The sequence below is a fragment of the Uranotaenia lowii genome, chromosome 3 (assembly GCF_029784155.1).
Source record: "Uranotaenia lowii strain MFRU-FL chromosome 3, ASM2978415v1, whole genome shotgun sequence".
Lineage (NCBI taxonomy): Eukaryota > Metazoa > Arthropoda > Insecta > Diptera > Culicidae > Uranotaenia > Uranotaenia lowii.
Window position 1 is genome coordinate 231,765,543 of NC_073693.1, and position 15,960 is coordinate 231,781,502.

At 41.1% G+C, this 15,960-nt stretch overlaps 1 protein-coding gene across 1 annotated transcript; it reads left to right on the forward strand.

The window, feature by feature from the left end:
• The first annotated feature begins 2,520 nt into the window (after positions 1 to 2,520).
• LOC129753163 (uncharacterized) lies at positions 2,521 to 7,839 on the forward strand. Its single transcript, XM_055748959.1, has one exon. The coding sequence runs from the start codon at positions 2,521 to 2,523 to the stop codon at positions 7,837 to 7,839; it is 5,319 nt and encodes a 1,772-aa protein (XP_055604934.1).
• The last annotated feature ends 8,121 nt before the right edge of the window (positions 7,840 to 15,960 follow it).

Below are 15,960 nucleotides of genomic sequence, written 5' to 3' on the forward strand. Positions count from 1 at the left end.
GATATTTGAACATTTTTATTAGCTTCAAACCCTATACAAGTTTATTTGGTAGTTACGCTATTACCAATAGTTGAAAAAAAATGCGACGATAAGACATTGAGCATATCCAGAAGTTTAGTCCACAAGCTACGATTTTTAATTTTGATCTTCCAACATTTTTAAACGGAAGTGGCTCCTGAGAGTTTTCTCTGGAGCTACTATGTTTTAAAGGGTTAAAGAAGAAAGTGCATACCACTTCATGAAAAACTTAATAAACGAAAATAGCAACCTCTTAAACTTACGTTGCAAATATATAACTTTCACAGAAAAAGGAAAACGATAACGATCCATTCGTCCTTGTGCAGCAGCAGCAGAGCAGCACCAGGCCCCAGATGCTAATACTCGGATAATCCCGCGCTGCATTAGAAATGCATTTCAAGGATCACGGCCCAGGGGCAATCAGCTTACCCAGATGACTGTTTGCAAATCAGTTCATTGCCATTCAGGCAGTGGTCCACATCACATGGCCACCAAGTTTATTGCTCACCCAAACATTCCCATCTTGAGACTCTCGTGAAGCGTCGCGCCGTGCTCCAGTTAATGCTCTTCATCAATGACCCAGTATTGTAAGATATGAAAACGTTTGTTGATAGCTAGCAGAATTCAAAAGAGCAGGAGAAACAAATTTCATCCTCCCCCGCTGGAAAATGGTGAGCGATGGAGGGGTGGGAAGCACAGGTGGTAAACTCGGAGTTAAACTAGGCTACACGAACGGTTTCGACAAATTCGCAGTTGACTGGGCGCAACTGGTTGCCGTTTGTCCCGTCGTCGTTCAACCAGAAAGCGGCAGAGGAAAGATAATTGGGAAAAACGAACGACGACCTTTGGAGCGGTTTTTCCAGACTCACACTCAAGGTAACATGTTGCAGGCAGACATTTTTATGGGAACTTTGTCTCTCGCTCGGTCTCACGCGCTCTCTCCATTTTAACCCGGGAAATCCTTCAGGAGAAGCACACGTTCGTGGTGTTGTCGGATTTCATCGGAACGTAAGCTTGTTCGGCTGCTGTTCGGATTTATCAGACGACGATGGTCGGGCGGCAGCCTATTGAAAGCTCCAGTGATGTCAAACCAAACTGTTTCAATTCTATTCAGAAATAAAAAAAAATGTAATTTCAATTATCAATCTCAACCATTTCAACCGAGTTATTTGGAGAAATTATGTTCATCAAATCGTTAGGCGGAATACTAAATAAATACATATTGAAAGAAAAATGAAATATGTACAATAAATAAATATTATACAACTACCTCTCTATTTTTATATTCAGCTGAAACCTAATGAAAAAGTTTTGTAAATTTTAAAAATTCGAATAATTCAATGATGTAAATTTTGTAGAAATCGATTTAATGGTTTCTTAGATAAAAGGTATAAGACCTGGCATTCCCACTTTTTTCTCGGGCTGAATAGAGAAACAAAAAAAAGTAAGGTGTTTGAGTGATAAACCCAACTTCGCCTTTAGATGGGGTTTACTAAAATCAGCATAAAACTGAAGTCAAGCATTACTTTGAATTACTTTTTTAACAGAATGTTTAAAACATGTTAATCTTACAAATCATACTAATGAAAACTGTATGACAAGCAGTTGACAAAAGATACAGCTAAGAGAAACTTAAACACATAAGAGAATTAGAAATAGATATATTTCATAAAATTATGTTCGGTACGAAGGAAGACTTGACAAAGCGCGCCATCTGGTTCTGAAAATCAACATAGCAGCAATTTACCGTACCCCTCGTCCGTCAACAATCGAGCTTCGAGCGAAAAGGGAAAAACGCAAATTTCAACCATTTCTGGAAAGCTTGCTGCACTTCCGCCAAAGAGAACATAAAAGGAAGACTCTGACAGCCGCGTGTTCTCTATTCTGATTGGCCAGCGAGAACAACAACATCAGCTATTTATTTACATCGGAATTTTCTACCAGTTTATTGCTATCTGCGAAAAGTTTATTTTAGAATTTAAGCTTATTTAAAGTGAATGATTAAAAAGTTGAAGTTAATAAAAGTGGACTAATTTTACTGGAAAGGAAAGTTAATAAAGTGTTATGAACTCATACTTACCGTGTTACCTGAAAAGTGAACCTGAAAGAAAAGTTAATACTTACCTGTGACCGCACCCCGAAGAAATTTATACTTACCTGCGACTGAACCTGAAAAGAAAGGTGAATTACTCGACGTTATCCGCTTCCTACCGCTGCTATCGACATCTGGTCCTTCGAGCCGGATGTGCGTCGAACTCCGCACATCCTAGAACACTTCTGAAGCCTTCATCTTTTCCAGAAAGGGGAAGCACGTGTCCGGAACACTTCAACCAAAGCGATACTTACCTGTTGCCCGTCGCTCGCTATCCGCATTGCTCCTGAGCAAGATCCTGTTGGAATCAATAAATACAAGGCATTGAAAAGCCTTGCAAAAGGTTAGTAGTATTCCAATATTCTTACTTTTACCCGTTTTGTGCTACCTGGTCGCTTTTGCAGACCACCATGTCCAACGAACGTCGGCTGAAGAACCTGAAAACCCGGCAGAAGAGTCTGCTTGCATCGTTCTTCAACATCAAGGCCTTCGTGGAGGCCTACGAGGAAGAGCAGCATGAATGCCAGGTACCCGGTCGACTCGAGCACCTGGTTAGTCTCTGGAACGACTTCAATGCGGTGCAGGCGGAACTCGAGACACTGGATGAAGCAGAAGTCGACAATCACCTAAAGCAACGGATTGAATTTGAGTCGTCATTCTTCGAAGTGAAAGGTTTCCTGCTCTCTAAAAATAAAAGCTCTCCGTCGCCGCCCACTCCTTCCTCTTCTCATTCTACGCCACACGTCCCTGCTTGGTCATCGCACGTACGCTTACCTGACGTCAAACTTCCGGTATTTAATGGCAACATCGACAGTTGGTTGAACTTCCACGACTTGTTTGTCTCGCTGGTCCACTGCTCTCACGAACTATCTAACATCCAGAAGTTCTACTATCTTCGTTCTTCTCTATCCGGAGAAGCTCTGAAACTTATTCAAACCATCTCAATAAGCGCAAACAACTATCTTGTGGCTTGGACCTTGTTGGTTGACCACTACCAAAAACCAGCAAGATTGAAGCAGTCTTACGTGGACTCACTCTTCGAATTTCCATCCCTGAAACGCGAATCTGCTACGGAGTTGCGCAATCTCGTCGAGAGATTTGAGGCGAACGTAAAGGTTCTCAAACAACTTGGCGAAAAAACCGAATTTTGGGACATACTTCTCATCCGAATGCTCAGCATTAGACTAGACCCTACAACGAGACGCGACTGGGAGGAATACTCATCGACTCTGCCTTCAATTTCCTTCCCCGATCTGACTGGTTTCATCCAGCGGCGTGCAAGCGTTCTTGAAACCATCGGAAAGAACATCGAACAGATGCCGAGCAACGTCATCAACAAAAAACCTTCGCAGCGGCCAGTCACCAGCCACGGAGCCAACCAATCCAGCTTCCGCAAATGCATATCATGTTCTGAGCATCATCCCCTGTATTTGTGTTCTGTTTTTTCAAAGCTGAGCCTTGAAGAGAAGGAGAAGGAAGTACGGCAACATCAGCTATGCAGGAACTGTCTACGTAAAGGTCATCACGTGAAGGACTGCTCATCCACTAGCACCTGTCGGTACTGCCGAGGTCGTCATCACTCACAGATCTGCACCAATGGAATCTCCGGAGACGGCAACACAACCAAGCCAAGACAACCATCGAAGCCCACGAACGAACAGCCCTCTGTATCGTTACCTGCCGCTCTCAAGGACACTCCATGTTTTGCTGCAGCTAAAGGCATCCGTAAAAATGTCCTCTTGGCTACAGCGGTACTAATTCTCATCGACGAAAACGGCACGGAGCACTCCGCTCGAGCACTTCTCGACTCTGGCAGTGAATCGTGCTTCATCTCTCAATCGTTCTCTCAACTCATCAAAGTTCACCGCCAGAAACTCAACTGTCCCATCATCGGAATCGGTCAGTCCATCACTCAAGCTCGTTTCAAGGTTCGATCTACCATCCGCTCACGTGTGAGTCAGTACTCTGCCACGTTAGAATTCCTCGTATTGCCGAAGATCACCATTGACCTCCCTTCAACGTCCGTAAACACATCATCCTGGAGCATTCCATCTGGTATAGAGCTTGCCGATCCATCGTTCTACAAATCAAGTCGAATTGATCTCATTCTGGGTGCCGAAATCTTTTTCGACTTAATCAAAACATCGGAAAGAATCCCGCTCGGTGATGGCCTTCCAACATTAGTCAACTCCGTTCTCGGTTGGATCGTTACCGGCAAAAATGAGGAACCTCGCACTTCAATTCGTCCTGTCGTGGCTAACTTGGCTAGCACCAGCGATCTCAACCAGCTAATGGAACGATTTTGGTCTCTTGAAAACAACGACACATCACCCAACTACTCCGTTGAAGAAGCAGCTTGCGAAAATCATTTCCTGCAACACGTTTCTCGCACACCTGAGGGCCGCTACTGCGTCCGCCTACCGACCAAAAGGGACATCCTGGACAAACTGACCGACAACCGACGAACCGCACTTCGACGCTTTCACATGCTTGAAAGTAAACTTAACCGGAACCAGAACCTCAAACAGCAGTACGACAGCTTCATGGACGAATATGAATCGCTTGGCCACATGCAGAAGGTACTCGACCCAGACCAACCACCCACTCCATGCTATCACCTACCTCACCATGCTGTAGTTCGAGAAGAGAGCACCACAACGAAGGTCCGCGTAGTTTTCGACGCGTCATGCAAGACGCCCAACGGTCCTTCCTTAAACAGCGCCCTGATGATCGGACCCATCGTTCAGGAAGATCTACGTTCCATCATCATGCGTTCCAGACTTCGACCAGTGATGGTGATAGCCGACATCAAGCAGATGTACAGACAGATTCTTGTTCATGAAGATGACACTCCCCTGCAGCGAATCGTTTGGCGAGCCTCACCCGACGCACCGATGTGGACCTACGAGCTTAAGACCGTCACGTATGGCACCGCTAGTGCCCCGTACTTGGCGACTAGAGTATTACAACAGCTAGCAGAAGACGAGTGCGACCAGTTTCCAGAGGCAGCGAGAGTACTCAAACGGGATTTCTACGTCGACGACCTTTTTTCTGGAGCTGATTCTGTCGACGAAGCCGTTCATCTTCGAAAGCAACTTCATGCGCTGCTGATCAAGGGTGGCTTTGAACTCCGAAAATGGGCATCGAACATGCCAGCAGTTCTCGAAGACGTAACTCCAGACAATCGTGCTCTTCAAGCATCAGTGGACTTCGACAGAGACCAATGTCTGAAAACTCTCGGGTTGCACTGGGAGCCCGCAACAGATCACCTGCGCTACCGAATCAACCTCCCCGAATCTGCATCCGACCAACCGTTAACTAAAAGAATCGCTCTTTCGCACATAGCTCGCCTTTTTGACCCCCTAGGATTGTTAGGTCCGGTTGTTACTTCCGCTAAGCTCTTCATGCAAGCTCTCTGGGGATTAAAAAACGACGACGGTACATCCTGGGACTGGGACCAACAACTTCCACCTACGGCCATAGACTTTTGGCAAACATACCATTCACAGCTTGTTCTGCTCAACGACCTTCGTATAGACCGCTGCATTCTATGCTCGAATCCCTCAACAGTGCAACTGCACATCTTTTCCGACGCGTCTGAGCGTGCCTACGGCGCATGTGCCTACATCCGTTCAACAAATTCATCTGGCGTCAACGTCGCACTTCTAACAGCAAGATCCAAGGTAGCACCTCTAAACCGCCAAAGCATTCCTCGCCTCGAACTCTGCGGAGCCCAAATCGCCTCGGAGTTGTATCAAAAGATCATCACATCGCTTCAACGTCCCCTTGAGACCTTCTTCTGGGTCGACTCAACCACCGTCATCCACTGGCTCAAATCACCACCGTCCACTTGGGTAACATTCGTCGCTAATCGAGTCTCGAAAATACAACTAGCCACCGAAACCTGTTCTTGGAACCACGTCCCGGGATCAGAAAACCCAGCTGACTTGATATCACGGGGCATACCAGCAGACGCCCTTCTTCAAAACAACCTATGGTGGAAGGGGCCAGACTGGCTGAAACACGACGCTCATCAATGGCCATCGCAACAAATTACTCCGATTCAAAACGCCGACATTCTCCGAGAAATCAGAAAAACACCAGTCACCGTAATCACCGCAGCATCTGCAGAATCATTCATCGACGAACTCACCGGTCGATTCTCCTCGTTTCGTCGGATGATTCACACCATCGCCTATTGTAGACGGGTCACCAGAAACCGCAGGGTCAAAACAGCAACATCATCCAGCAGCAAAGTTCTCACATGCGAGGAAATTGAAGAAGCGGAACACGTACTCATCTCGCTCGTCCAACAACAAGCCTTCAGCAACGAATGGATCAACCTACAAAAGGGGAAATCTGTCCCGACAAAGTCTCGCATTAGATGGTTCCATCCGTTCATATCCGACGACCAGCTCATACGCATCGGCGGCAGGCTCGATCAAGCGCAACTGCCGTACAACACCAAACATCAAGTTCTCCTCCCGGGCACGCATCGGTTTACCAAACTACTGGTCGACTATTACCATCGAAAACATCTCCACGCAGCTCCACAACTCCTTATCAGCATTCTTCGAACCCGGTATTGGGTATTAGGGGCCAGGGATCTGGCCAAAAGGGTCGTACACTCTTGCGTCATCTGCTTCAGAGCCCGGCCAAAACATCTCGAGCAATTCATGGGTAAATTGCCGGCAGCACGCGTCACCATGGCCCGTCCGTTCTCAATAACCGGCATCGACTACTGGGGACCCGTTCTGACTCAACCACCACACCGTCGAGCCGCTCCGAAAAAGGCTTACGTGGCAGTTTTCGTGTGCTTCTGCACCAAAGCTGTCCACCTTGAGCTTGTCAGCGACCTCACCACAGCCAAGTTTATCCAGGCCTTGCGTCGTTTCGTTTCTCGCCGTGGACTTTGCTTCGAAATTTACAGCGACAATGGCAGAAATTTTGTGGGGGCGGCAAATGAATTGCGACAACTAGTTCGGAGCGAGGCCCACAAACAAGCATTGGCTGAGGAGTGCACAACGAACGGCATCAGGTGGCACTTCAATCCACCGAAAGCTTCACATTTCGGCGGTCTCTGGGAGGCCGCAATCTATTCCGCCCAAAAACACTTCACTCGTGTTCTCGGAAGCCACACTTTGCCCTACGATGAGATGGAAACCCTACTCATTCAAATCGAATGCTGCCTGAATTCACGACCAATCTCACCGTTGAGCGATGATCCTTCGGACTACGACCCCTTAACACCCGGCCACTTTCTCGCTGGGACTGCCCTGAAAGCTGTCCCACAGGCTGATGTTTCGACGGTTCCATCCAATCGGCTCAAGCACTGGCAGCAAACACAAAAGCTGCTACAAAACATCTGGAAACGTTGGCATCTGGAGTATGTTTCCACCCTGCAGCACCGTTCGAAGTGGTTAAAATCACCCGTCATCATCGAAAAGGGTCGCTTAGTAATCCTCAAGGACGAGACTGCTCCCCCGATGACTTGGAAACTGGCCAGAATTATGGATTTGCATCCTGGAACCGATGGAATAACCAGAGTGGTTACGCTTCGCACATCAGCTGGGACCTTCACTCGTCCGGTGGCAAAAATATGTTTGCTGCCTGATGAAAACACTCCAGCCGAAACACCAACACTTTGCATCCAAAATCCAGCTAATTTCACTTCCAGCGATGAGATCCGCAACACCGACGAGTGTTCCAGCAGCAACACCCTGAAATAAATAAATTTCAAGGCATATTTCTTCATGGACAAGGTGAGAATCTGTCCAGCTAATTTTTAATAACATCATGTAGGTCTACGCTTTGTTTTTGTTTTTCCATGACATTTCATCGATCGCTTGAGGGCCGACAACTGACAGCGCACTTCATCGACGAGGCCGAGGGAATGCCCACTAGTTTCATCCGATTCATCGATTTTTCGTCAGAAATTGTAATTTCTGAAGGGGCCAGCATGTTCGGTACGAAGGAAGACTTGACAAAGCGCGCCATCTGGTTCTGAAAATCAACATAGCAGCAATTTACCGTACCCCTCGTCCGTCAACAATCGAGCTTCGAGCGAAAAGGGAAAAACGCAAATTTCAACCATTTCTGGAAAGCTTGCTGCACTTCCGCCAAAGAGAACATAAAAGGAAGACTCTGACAGCCGCGTGTTCTCTATTCTGATTGGCCAGCGAGAACAACAACATCAGCTATTTATTGTGATTTTCTTTTCGCGCTAGAGTTTGCACACAAAAATTTCGTCAATCTCAAATTTCGCTCTACTATTTCGCTTATTTCTCTCACCGTCATATTTGTACGCCTCTTGAATACGTTTCTAGGCAATCATGGTAGCCGATGGCAAAATCAAATTTTCTCAGCTTTCATAACAAACTGCTAAGGAGGAAGTAAGAATATTTTACGACGAAAACAAGCAAACTAAAGAAACTATAGTAAACAAAGAAGCGCAATCTGATCCCTTTTGAAATAATGAGCATGCAACACTGCTGTAGGGCTGCCTTTAAGACTGCTTGGTTTTGCTCGATTGGAATGACACTGACAGATAATCAAAAATTCCAATCGTGACATTTCGTCTCTTTGTTTACTATAGGCTCGTTAAAGCAAACAACTTTGTTCCCGGCTCCGTTAAACTAATTTGTTTGAGCCGTTTCAAATAAACGAATTGTAAAAAAAAAAAAAAAACAAGCAAACAATTTTTATATCAGGCTGAAAATGTTGGGTAGGTATCATTGGTAAATTGAACTATGGAACCACTATTTAGTAAGATTTGCATTCCAGGAAAGGTTCTAGTGAAAAAATGTGAGGTTACAGAGGACTGTCCGGTGGTCGGAAATGCTATCCGGAAACGAAAACCAGTCTCTATAGATGGGTCTTTAGGTATACGGTTCCCTTAAGGGGGGGGTAGGGTTTAACACTTTCAAAAAATCGATTTTTTTATTTTTTTTATTTTCTTATTGTAAAACATTTCAAGAATGTTGTGTCAAATTTTCAAGTCAATTGAAGCAAAACTGTAGAAGTTATAGGCCTTTATCTCCTCCTATCTAATACTGCAAGACAGCAAGAGCAGAAACTTCAAACGCGTTTTTCTCGAAAGCACATTTTTAAAGTCCGTGGACATCGTCATTTGAAAACTACTTATCCGATTCTTTTCAAATTTGGAACATATTTTCTACATACAAAATACCAGACCCCAACGTTTTTCTTTTTTGATTTTTTTTTACTTTGGGGAGATTTTAGAGGTGAAAAATGGCGGATTTTTAAGTAAAAAATCGTAGTTTTTACTTCAAACAGCCACAAAAATTTCATAAAAATATTTTTAAGTTAAATAAAAAACGTTGGGGTCCAGAAAAACATCTATTAAAAATATTTTGCTCTGATTTTTTGACTTCAGATGATTCTGTGCTGAGATACAGTGTCCACCGCAAATCCTGTTTTTTAAAAGGCATCCTCGAAAATGCTCCGTCACCGGCTCATTTTTCAATATTTTTCTACGAAAAAATTACTAAATGTTCTTTTAACAATGTTTTGTACAATGCAAACAATTTGAATACATTTGTTTTGAACGATAGCTCTAGAAAAAAAATCGTGAAAATGGTGTTTTTTTATACCCGTTAGACCCTACCCCCCTTAAACGTAGATCTCTTCAAGTAACCACATCAGATCTACATCGATTACTCCAAGAGCTCGCAGATTGTGTTAATCGATACCGGAAGTGGAAGTTATGATAAAAAGGTGAAATAATAAAATATTTGAAATACCAGATTTTGAATATTTATTTTACGGTTTTGAAAAACTTGCTTTTTCCGTTTGGTCCTTTGAATACGACGATACAATTGAATTTTTATGGATTTATTACCACTTTTTCGTAAAATTAACTTAAACATTATCAAGCATTGCATTACAAATACGTGGATTTTTTGTTTGTTTGTTTGAAATACTAATTTTGTTGTCAGCATAGCATCGGGTAACGCAAAGGCGGGCGGTGGATACAGATTGATTTCGCGGCAGAACATTTAATAAAGCGAACTTTGTCACATTTTAAAGTTGGCAGGGGGGCATTTGTCAACAAATAATTCAAGAACATACGAAACAAGGTGAGAAAAAGATTTTATACAATTATTTGACGGTTGAAAATGTGCAAGCGATTCTAGTTATTCGAGAAAATTACAATATTTACATCGGAATTTTCTACCAGTTTATTGCTATCTGCGAAAAGTTTATTTTAGAATTTAAGCTAATTTAAAGTGAATGATTAAAAAGTTGAAGTTAATAAAAGTGGGACTAATTTTACTGGAAAGGAAAGTTAATAAAGTGTTATGAACTCATACTTACCGTGTTACCTGAAAAGTGAACCTGAAAGAAAAGTTAATACTTACCTGTGACCGCACCCCGAAGAAATTTATACTTACCTGCGACTGAACCTGAAAAGAAAGGTGAATTACTCGACGTTATCCGCTTCCTACCGCTGCTATCGACAAATTAGTTTTTGAGTAACATAAAAAAAATCCTTGTTCCTTTTTTTTCAATTATACAGTATTTTCAGTTGTGTAACAGTGATTTTTGAATTGTGTAACGATAAACAATTGGCATGAATTGGCGAAAACGTGAATTTAGCGAAACTGTTAAAATAGTAATTTTTAAAAGTACGAAAATCAGTATATAAAGATGAGTTAAACTATATTTATTCGTCGTTTTTTGTCTCCTGATACAAAGTACCCACCGTTTAACCGATCAGCCCGAAATTCCCTTTTGGTGGGGTTGTTTCCTAATTAGGATCGAACTACATATCAGCACCAACACGAGAAAAGGGTATATGTTCATTTATGACGTTTCGAGAAAAACGCGTTTGAAAATTTTGCAATCTTTTTTAAATCGCTAATTAAAATTCACGAGGAATCTCCCAAGTCTTCGTGGTAAAAACGATGCGTTGGATCATTCTAAATAAGTTTTTATCGATACGACGGTTTTATCATGTAAAAATAGCTCGCAATTGTTTATAGACCCTAGCTGGAGTATGAAATTCGTCTAAATGTTTTATACACCCTTCGCTTTGTACTGTATGTCTCATATGTGTGAGTGAGATGGAGATAAAATTTCCCCTATTTTTTGACAAAGGCTTATGGTTCTCGCAATGGGAGTGAGTGAATAGCTTTCCGCTTTCTTCCCCTTTTAATGTTTTGCATTTAGACCGTTTGCTTTGTTGTAGAGTAAAGGGTGTATAAAACAATCTGTGTGAGGATAATATCATTTTATGGCTCTAAATTTTATAGATCCTTTACTCAAACTGCTATATAAATCTTACGAAAACTGGAAAACTGAAAACGGTTTTTGTGTTAAGTAGAGCTTATATTGGGCTATTTGAATCCACTGAAAACCGGTTTTGTTTACTTTGTCTTTTATACCCTTTTCACATGTTGCTGCTGATATGCTTTTATGTTATTATTTTTAAATACACTTTCTTTTTCGTCTTCAGCTTCTTCTTAAAGTAGCGGACCACCACACTCCCCCATACCAAAAAGCAGTGTTCGGCATTAAAGCGCTAATCGCTAATTTATCTGCTCCGTTTTTGTTAGATAATTATCGTTTTCATTTATTTTTTCACCAAACTTGTGTACCAGCAGATAGACAAACGTCACCACAAGTAATCAGTGAAGGAAGAATGCTGATACATGCTTTTTTCTAGTGTCTGGCGTTAAATCGCTATTCTCTAATTAGTCCGCTACTTTTTTGTCGACAAATTTATTTTCTTACGGGATTTCAGTTGAAAAAAAAGGATAAACAAACTCTACTAAGTGCAATTATTCAAGCAGGAATGCTGATAAATGTTATTTTCTATAAAGTGATGGAGTTTTTTGAATCGTAAGTTCTCCAGGAATAAAGTTAAAAAAACAAATATTAAAACAAAAATGTAGCGGACTAACTAGCAAATAGCGTTTCTATGCCGACCTCTGCCAAAAAGCTTATATAAGCCCCCTGGTAATGGACGCTACAGTTCTCAGCAAGTCTGGTAGCAAAATAAATAAAAACTTAAAACGCGAGCAAATTTTAACCATGCTGAGAACACAAAGTATAATTATGTAGTGCGAGGAAATGTGCAATTTAACTAAATTAGATAACAATTAGAATCTTAATGGAAAAATATATCCTTTGAAGAGATATTTAAGAAGGTTACGTTTATTTTATTCTTGTGAACGGGATTTTGGTGTTGAGGACCATAATTTCGAAACTGAGTGTTTGCAGTTAGAATTTCAAACGCTTCAAGCCCCCTGGTAAACATTTTTTTCCAGTTCATTTTATCTAGTTTGTAATCTTGCACGGATACTCAATCGTCCGATCATGAACTAATTTTGAATATCTATGTTAGATCGGGCTAATATATTTTGTGATACACAAACTCCAGTATCAGATTAAATTAAAAAAAAAACGGGTTCTATTATAGAAAATATTGCTTTCAAAGAACCAAACCAGTAAAATAATATTGAAACATTAATAAAAAGTATACTCAATCTCCATGGTTAGGAGGACTCTTGTAAAGTATCAAAAAGATTTAAACATTAATACTACCGCTGTTAAATCTGGTGAATATACTTTCCGAGTTTTTTCATGATAAATATTTACCATTTTCCAGTTATCGAGTTAATGTCGTTCATCTATACGAAAAAGTAAGCTAAAGTAGTTTAAATTGGTAATGCTTTCAGATTTTAGTTGAAGTAAAATACATATTTTTGAACTCGTTTCAAACTTACAGATTACAATATTGTTATTATTAAATGTGTGATTATAGATGTCCGTTTGAAAGCGATATTCTTTTGGCTACAGTGAATTTTCTTCAATGAAAGTTAATCTATTAAGCACTTTTTAAAGTATAGAATAAGTTACGAATATTTTAGATGTTGTCAAAGGAATCAGAATATACCAGATAGTTATATGATTTAAACGCCGTAATTTTTATGATTATAATTTTAATGGCATGTTCGGCGGAATGAAAAACTAGAGAGAATTTTGTTTTATAGAAATTTGAAAGAAAGGTGGATAGACAGGCATTAGTGCGCCAATAGGAGAAAGCTTGATAGGTGTTAATATTTTAGGCTAGAGGGCATGTTGATGAAAAGCTCCCATGAATTGTCCCGCCTTTGCTTTACTCTAGCTAACTATACATGAGGCCCTCAGAGCCAAAGGGGTATAAGTGACAAAATGGTCGATTTCGAATTAATGATGCCAAACGATTCTTCATATTTCAAACTATAATTGAAATTTTTTACAGATTTTTGGAATTTTATTTACATACTTTTACGTTTCAAAGCAAAATACAAATTCTCTTAAAATATATGGAAAATGGAAAAACACAGCAACTTAAAAGCGTGTTTTCTAGAAATAAGCTTTGATGCACTTATACCCCTTTGGCTCCAAGGGCCTCACATGAGAAACTCAGAAAGAGAATTCCCATGTATAGCCAGGCGGCGGCAACGTTACACGATTTGTCTATGTATCGTGTGACCAACATCTTTTACATATGTGCTCGTGAATCTCGTTTTTAAGCTTTTTTTTCTCAGATTTAAGCTTTTTTTGCCTTGAGAGCATAGGAGACGAAAGCTTAAATCTGAGGAAAAAAGCTTAAATCTGTCAAAACGAGGGGAAAAAAAGGGGAAATCTGAGAGATGTGCTCCATACGGTTTGAATAGCGTTGCCGCCGCCGCCTGTGTATAGCGAGCCCAGTGGTTTCAGAGCGTGGTTTTACACACACGCCAAACGAGCAAAAACGTAACAACCAGTGATGACACATTTCTATCGGTATTTTTAAACCCAAAAAACTCTTTTATCGGTATGTCAATCCTAAAAATCGGTATGAAAATCGGTATTTGACGTGGATATTCAAAAATGCTTACAATTTCAACTTCCTACCGTATTTTTCTTTAAATAGAAGCATGCAATAAACAGCAAATCTAAAAACTCTTATGAATGTTCATTTTTAGTTAAAAAAAATAACGCAAAAAAAGTTTATCCACCCCTCTGGCTCACATAGCTTTAGTACTTTTTGTGACCTCCTTTGGCTTCAATAACTGCTTGACAACGTCGTGGTATCGATTCAACAAGCATAGCAGTTGTTTCCGGGGTGATTTTGTCCCATTCAGTTGAGTTTACCTGCCGCAATTGATGGATGCTTGTTGGTTTTTGCTCCTGAACCTTAATTTTCAAAATTGACCAGAGATGCTCGATCGGATTAAGGTCGGGAGACAGTGCTGGCCGCTCCATAACCTTGATACGCTTTTCTTTTAACCATTGCGAAACCAGCTTTGAGGTGATCTCCGTCTTGTTGGAACGTATATCTGAGCTCCAACTTTAGCTTTTGTACAGCCGCTGGTAGTTTCCGCTTCAAAATATCCAAATAAATCTCCTTGGTCATGATTCCATCGATGAATTCAAGTTCTCCAACGCCGGATGTAGCCATAGATCCCCACACCATGACTCTACCTGCAAATGAAAATCAAAGTTATGCTCAGTTGGCTGAAAAATCAATGTATGATAAGTAACGCAACACCGCCATGCTTGACTGTAGGCCGCGCAAACACTCCTTTTTCAAACTTTCACCGGTTCGCCGCCATTTTCTTGTGATACCATCAGACCCAAATAACATTACTTTCGACTCATCTGACCAAATCACCTTATTCCAGTCATCACTGGTCCATGAAATGTGATCCAGGGCCCACTTCAATCATTTTTTGATATTTTTTGCGGACAACTATGGCGTCTTAAGCATTACTCTGCCCTCAAGACCTTTCTTATGAAGACGATTTCGCACGGATTGTGATGTCAGTTGAATGGAAAATTCGCTTTCAATCTGTTTCGCAATTTTCGGAGCTGATAGTCCACGGTCCAGCTCTGCCTTCTTCGCGATAGCTCTGTCAATTCGGCCTGTAGTCTTTGAAGGACGCCCCGATCGATTAGCTGGTGAGATTGAACCACGCTTTTTGTACCCCTGAACAATCCTTGCAACCGTATCTTTATTAAGCTGGACAATATCGGCAATATTAAGGTAGCTTTTGCCGGTTTTGTGATGTTTAACAATCAAATTTCGGATGCTGATCGGAATTTGTGCTTTTTTGGGCATTTTGCAACTCATTACTTTCAATTTTGAACACGAAAAACGAAACGAAAACTTCAAGAGCGCAAAATGACAGCTAGACACAATGTTTACATTCAAGAAAGCTGCGGGCTACACACTAAAACTTTGTAAAACACACTTAAATCGTAGTATCCATTTGAGGGTGGATAAACTTTTTTTTGCGTATTTTTTACCCTTTTTCATAATTTATCATATAAAGCCCCGAGAAAAGATATAAATGCCGTATTTTCAATGGCAATATAATAAATAAACATAAAATGATAAATTGTGGAAGAACATTCATGAAATCATCTTGATTTTCAACAGAAAAACATTACAATTGTAAATTTGTGAAGTGGGTGGATAAACTTTTTTTGCATACTGTATATGACATAAATGAAAATGATAAAATGGTCTGATAGATTCATATTATTTTCTGCAAATTCGTCGCTCAAACAGAGAACATGGTTAGGAAAAATAGCTAGTTTATCTGGAAAGAAATTTGGGTTGTAATATTTTCCTTCAACGGATTACTCGATGCATTTATGCTGAAAGTTTATCGAATGCCTCACAGAAATAGGAGTTGGATCTGAATCAGAATCAGGATCTGATTTGTGATATACATAGGTCAGTAGGTAAGTCAGTTGCTTCCAGAGCCGATGTCCACGAGTTCGAGCCCAAGAGTAAACATCGAACATAGTTGTATCGGAAAAGTTTTTCGATAACTGTCCACTAGGGTGTC

What these genes read in the sequence shown, in the direction of transcription:
- LOC129753163 (XM_055748959.1), top strand. Translation starts at nt 2,521, where the DNA reads ATGTCCAACGAACGTCGGCTGAAGAACCTGAAAACCCGGCAGAAGAGT.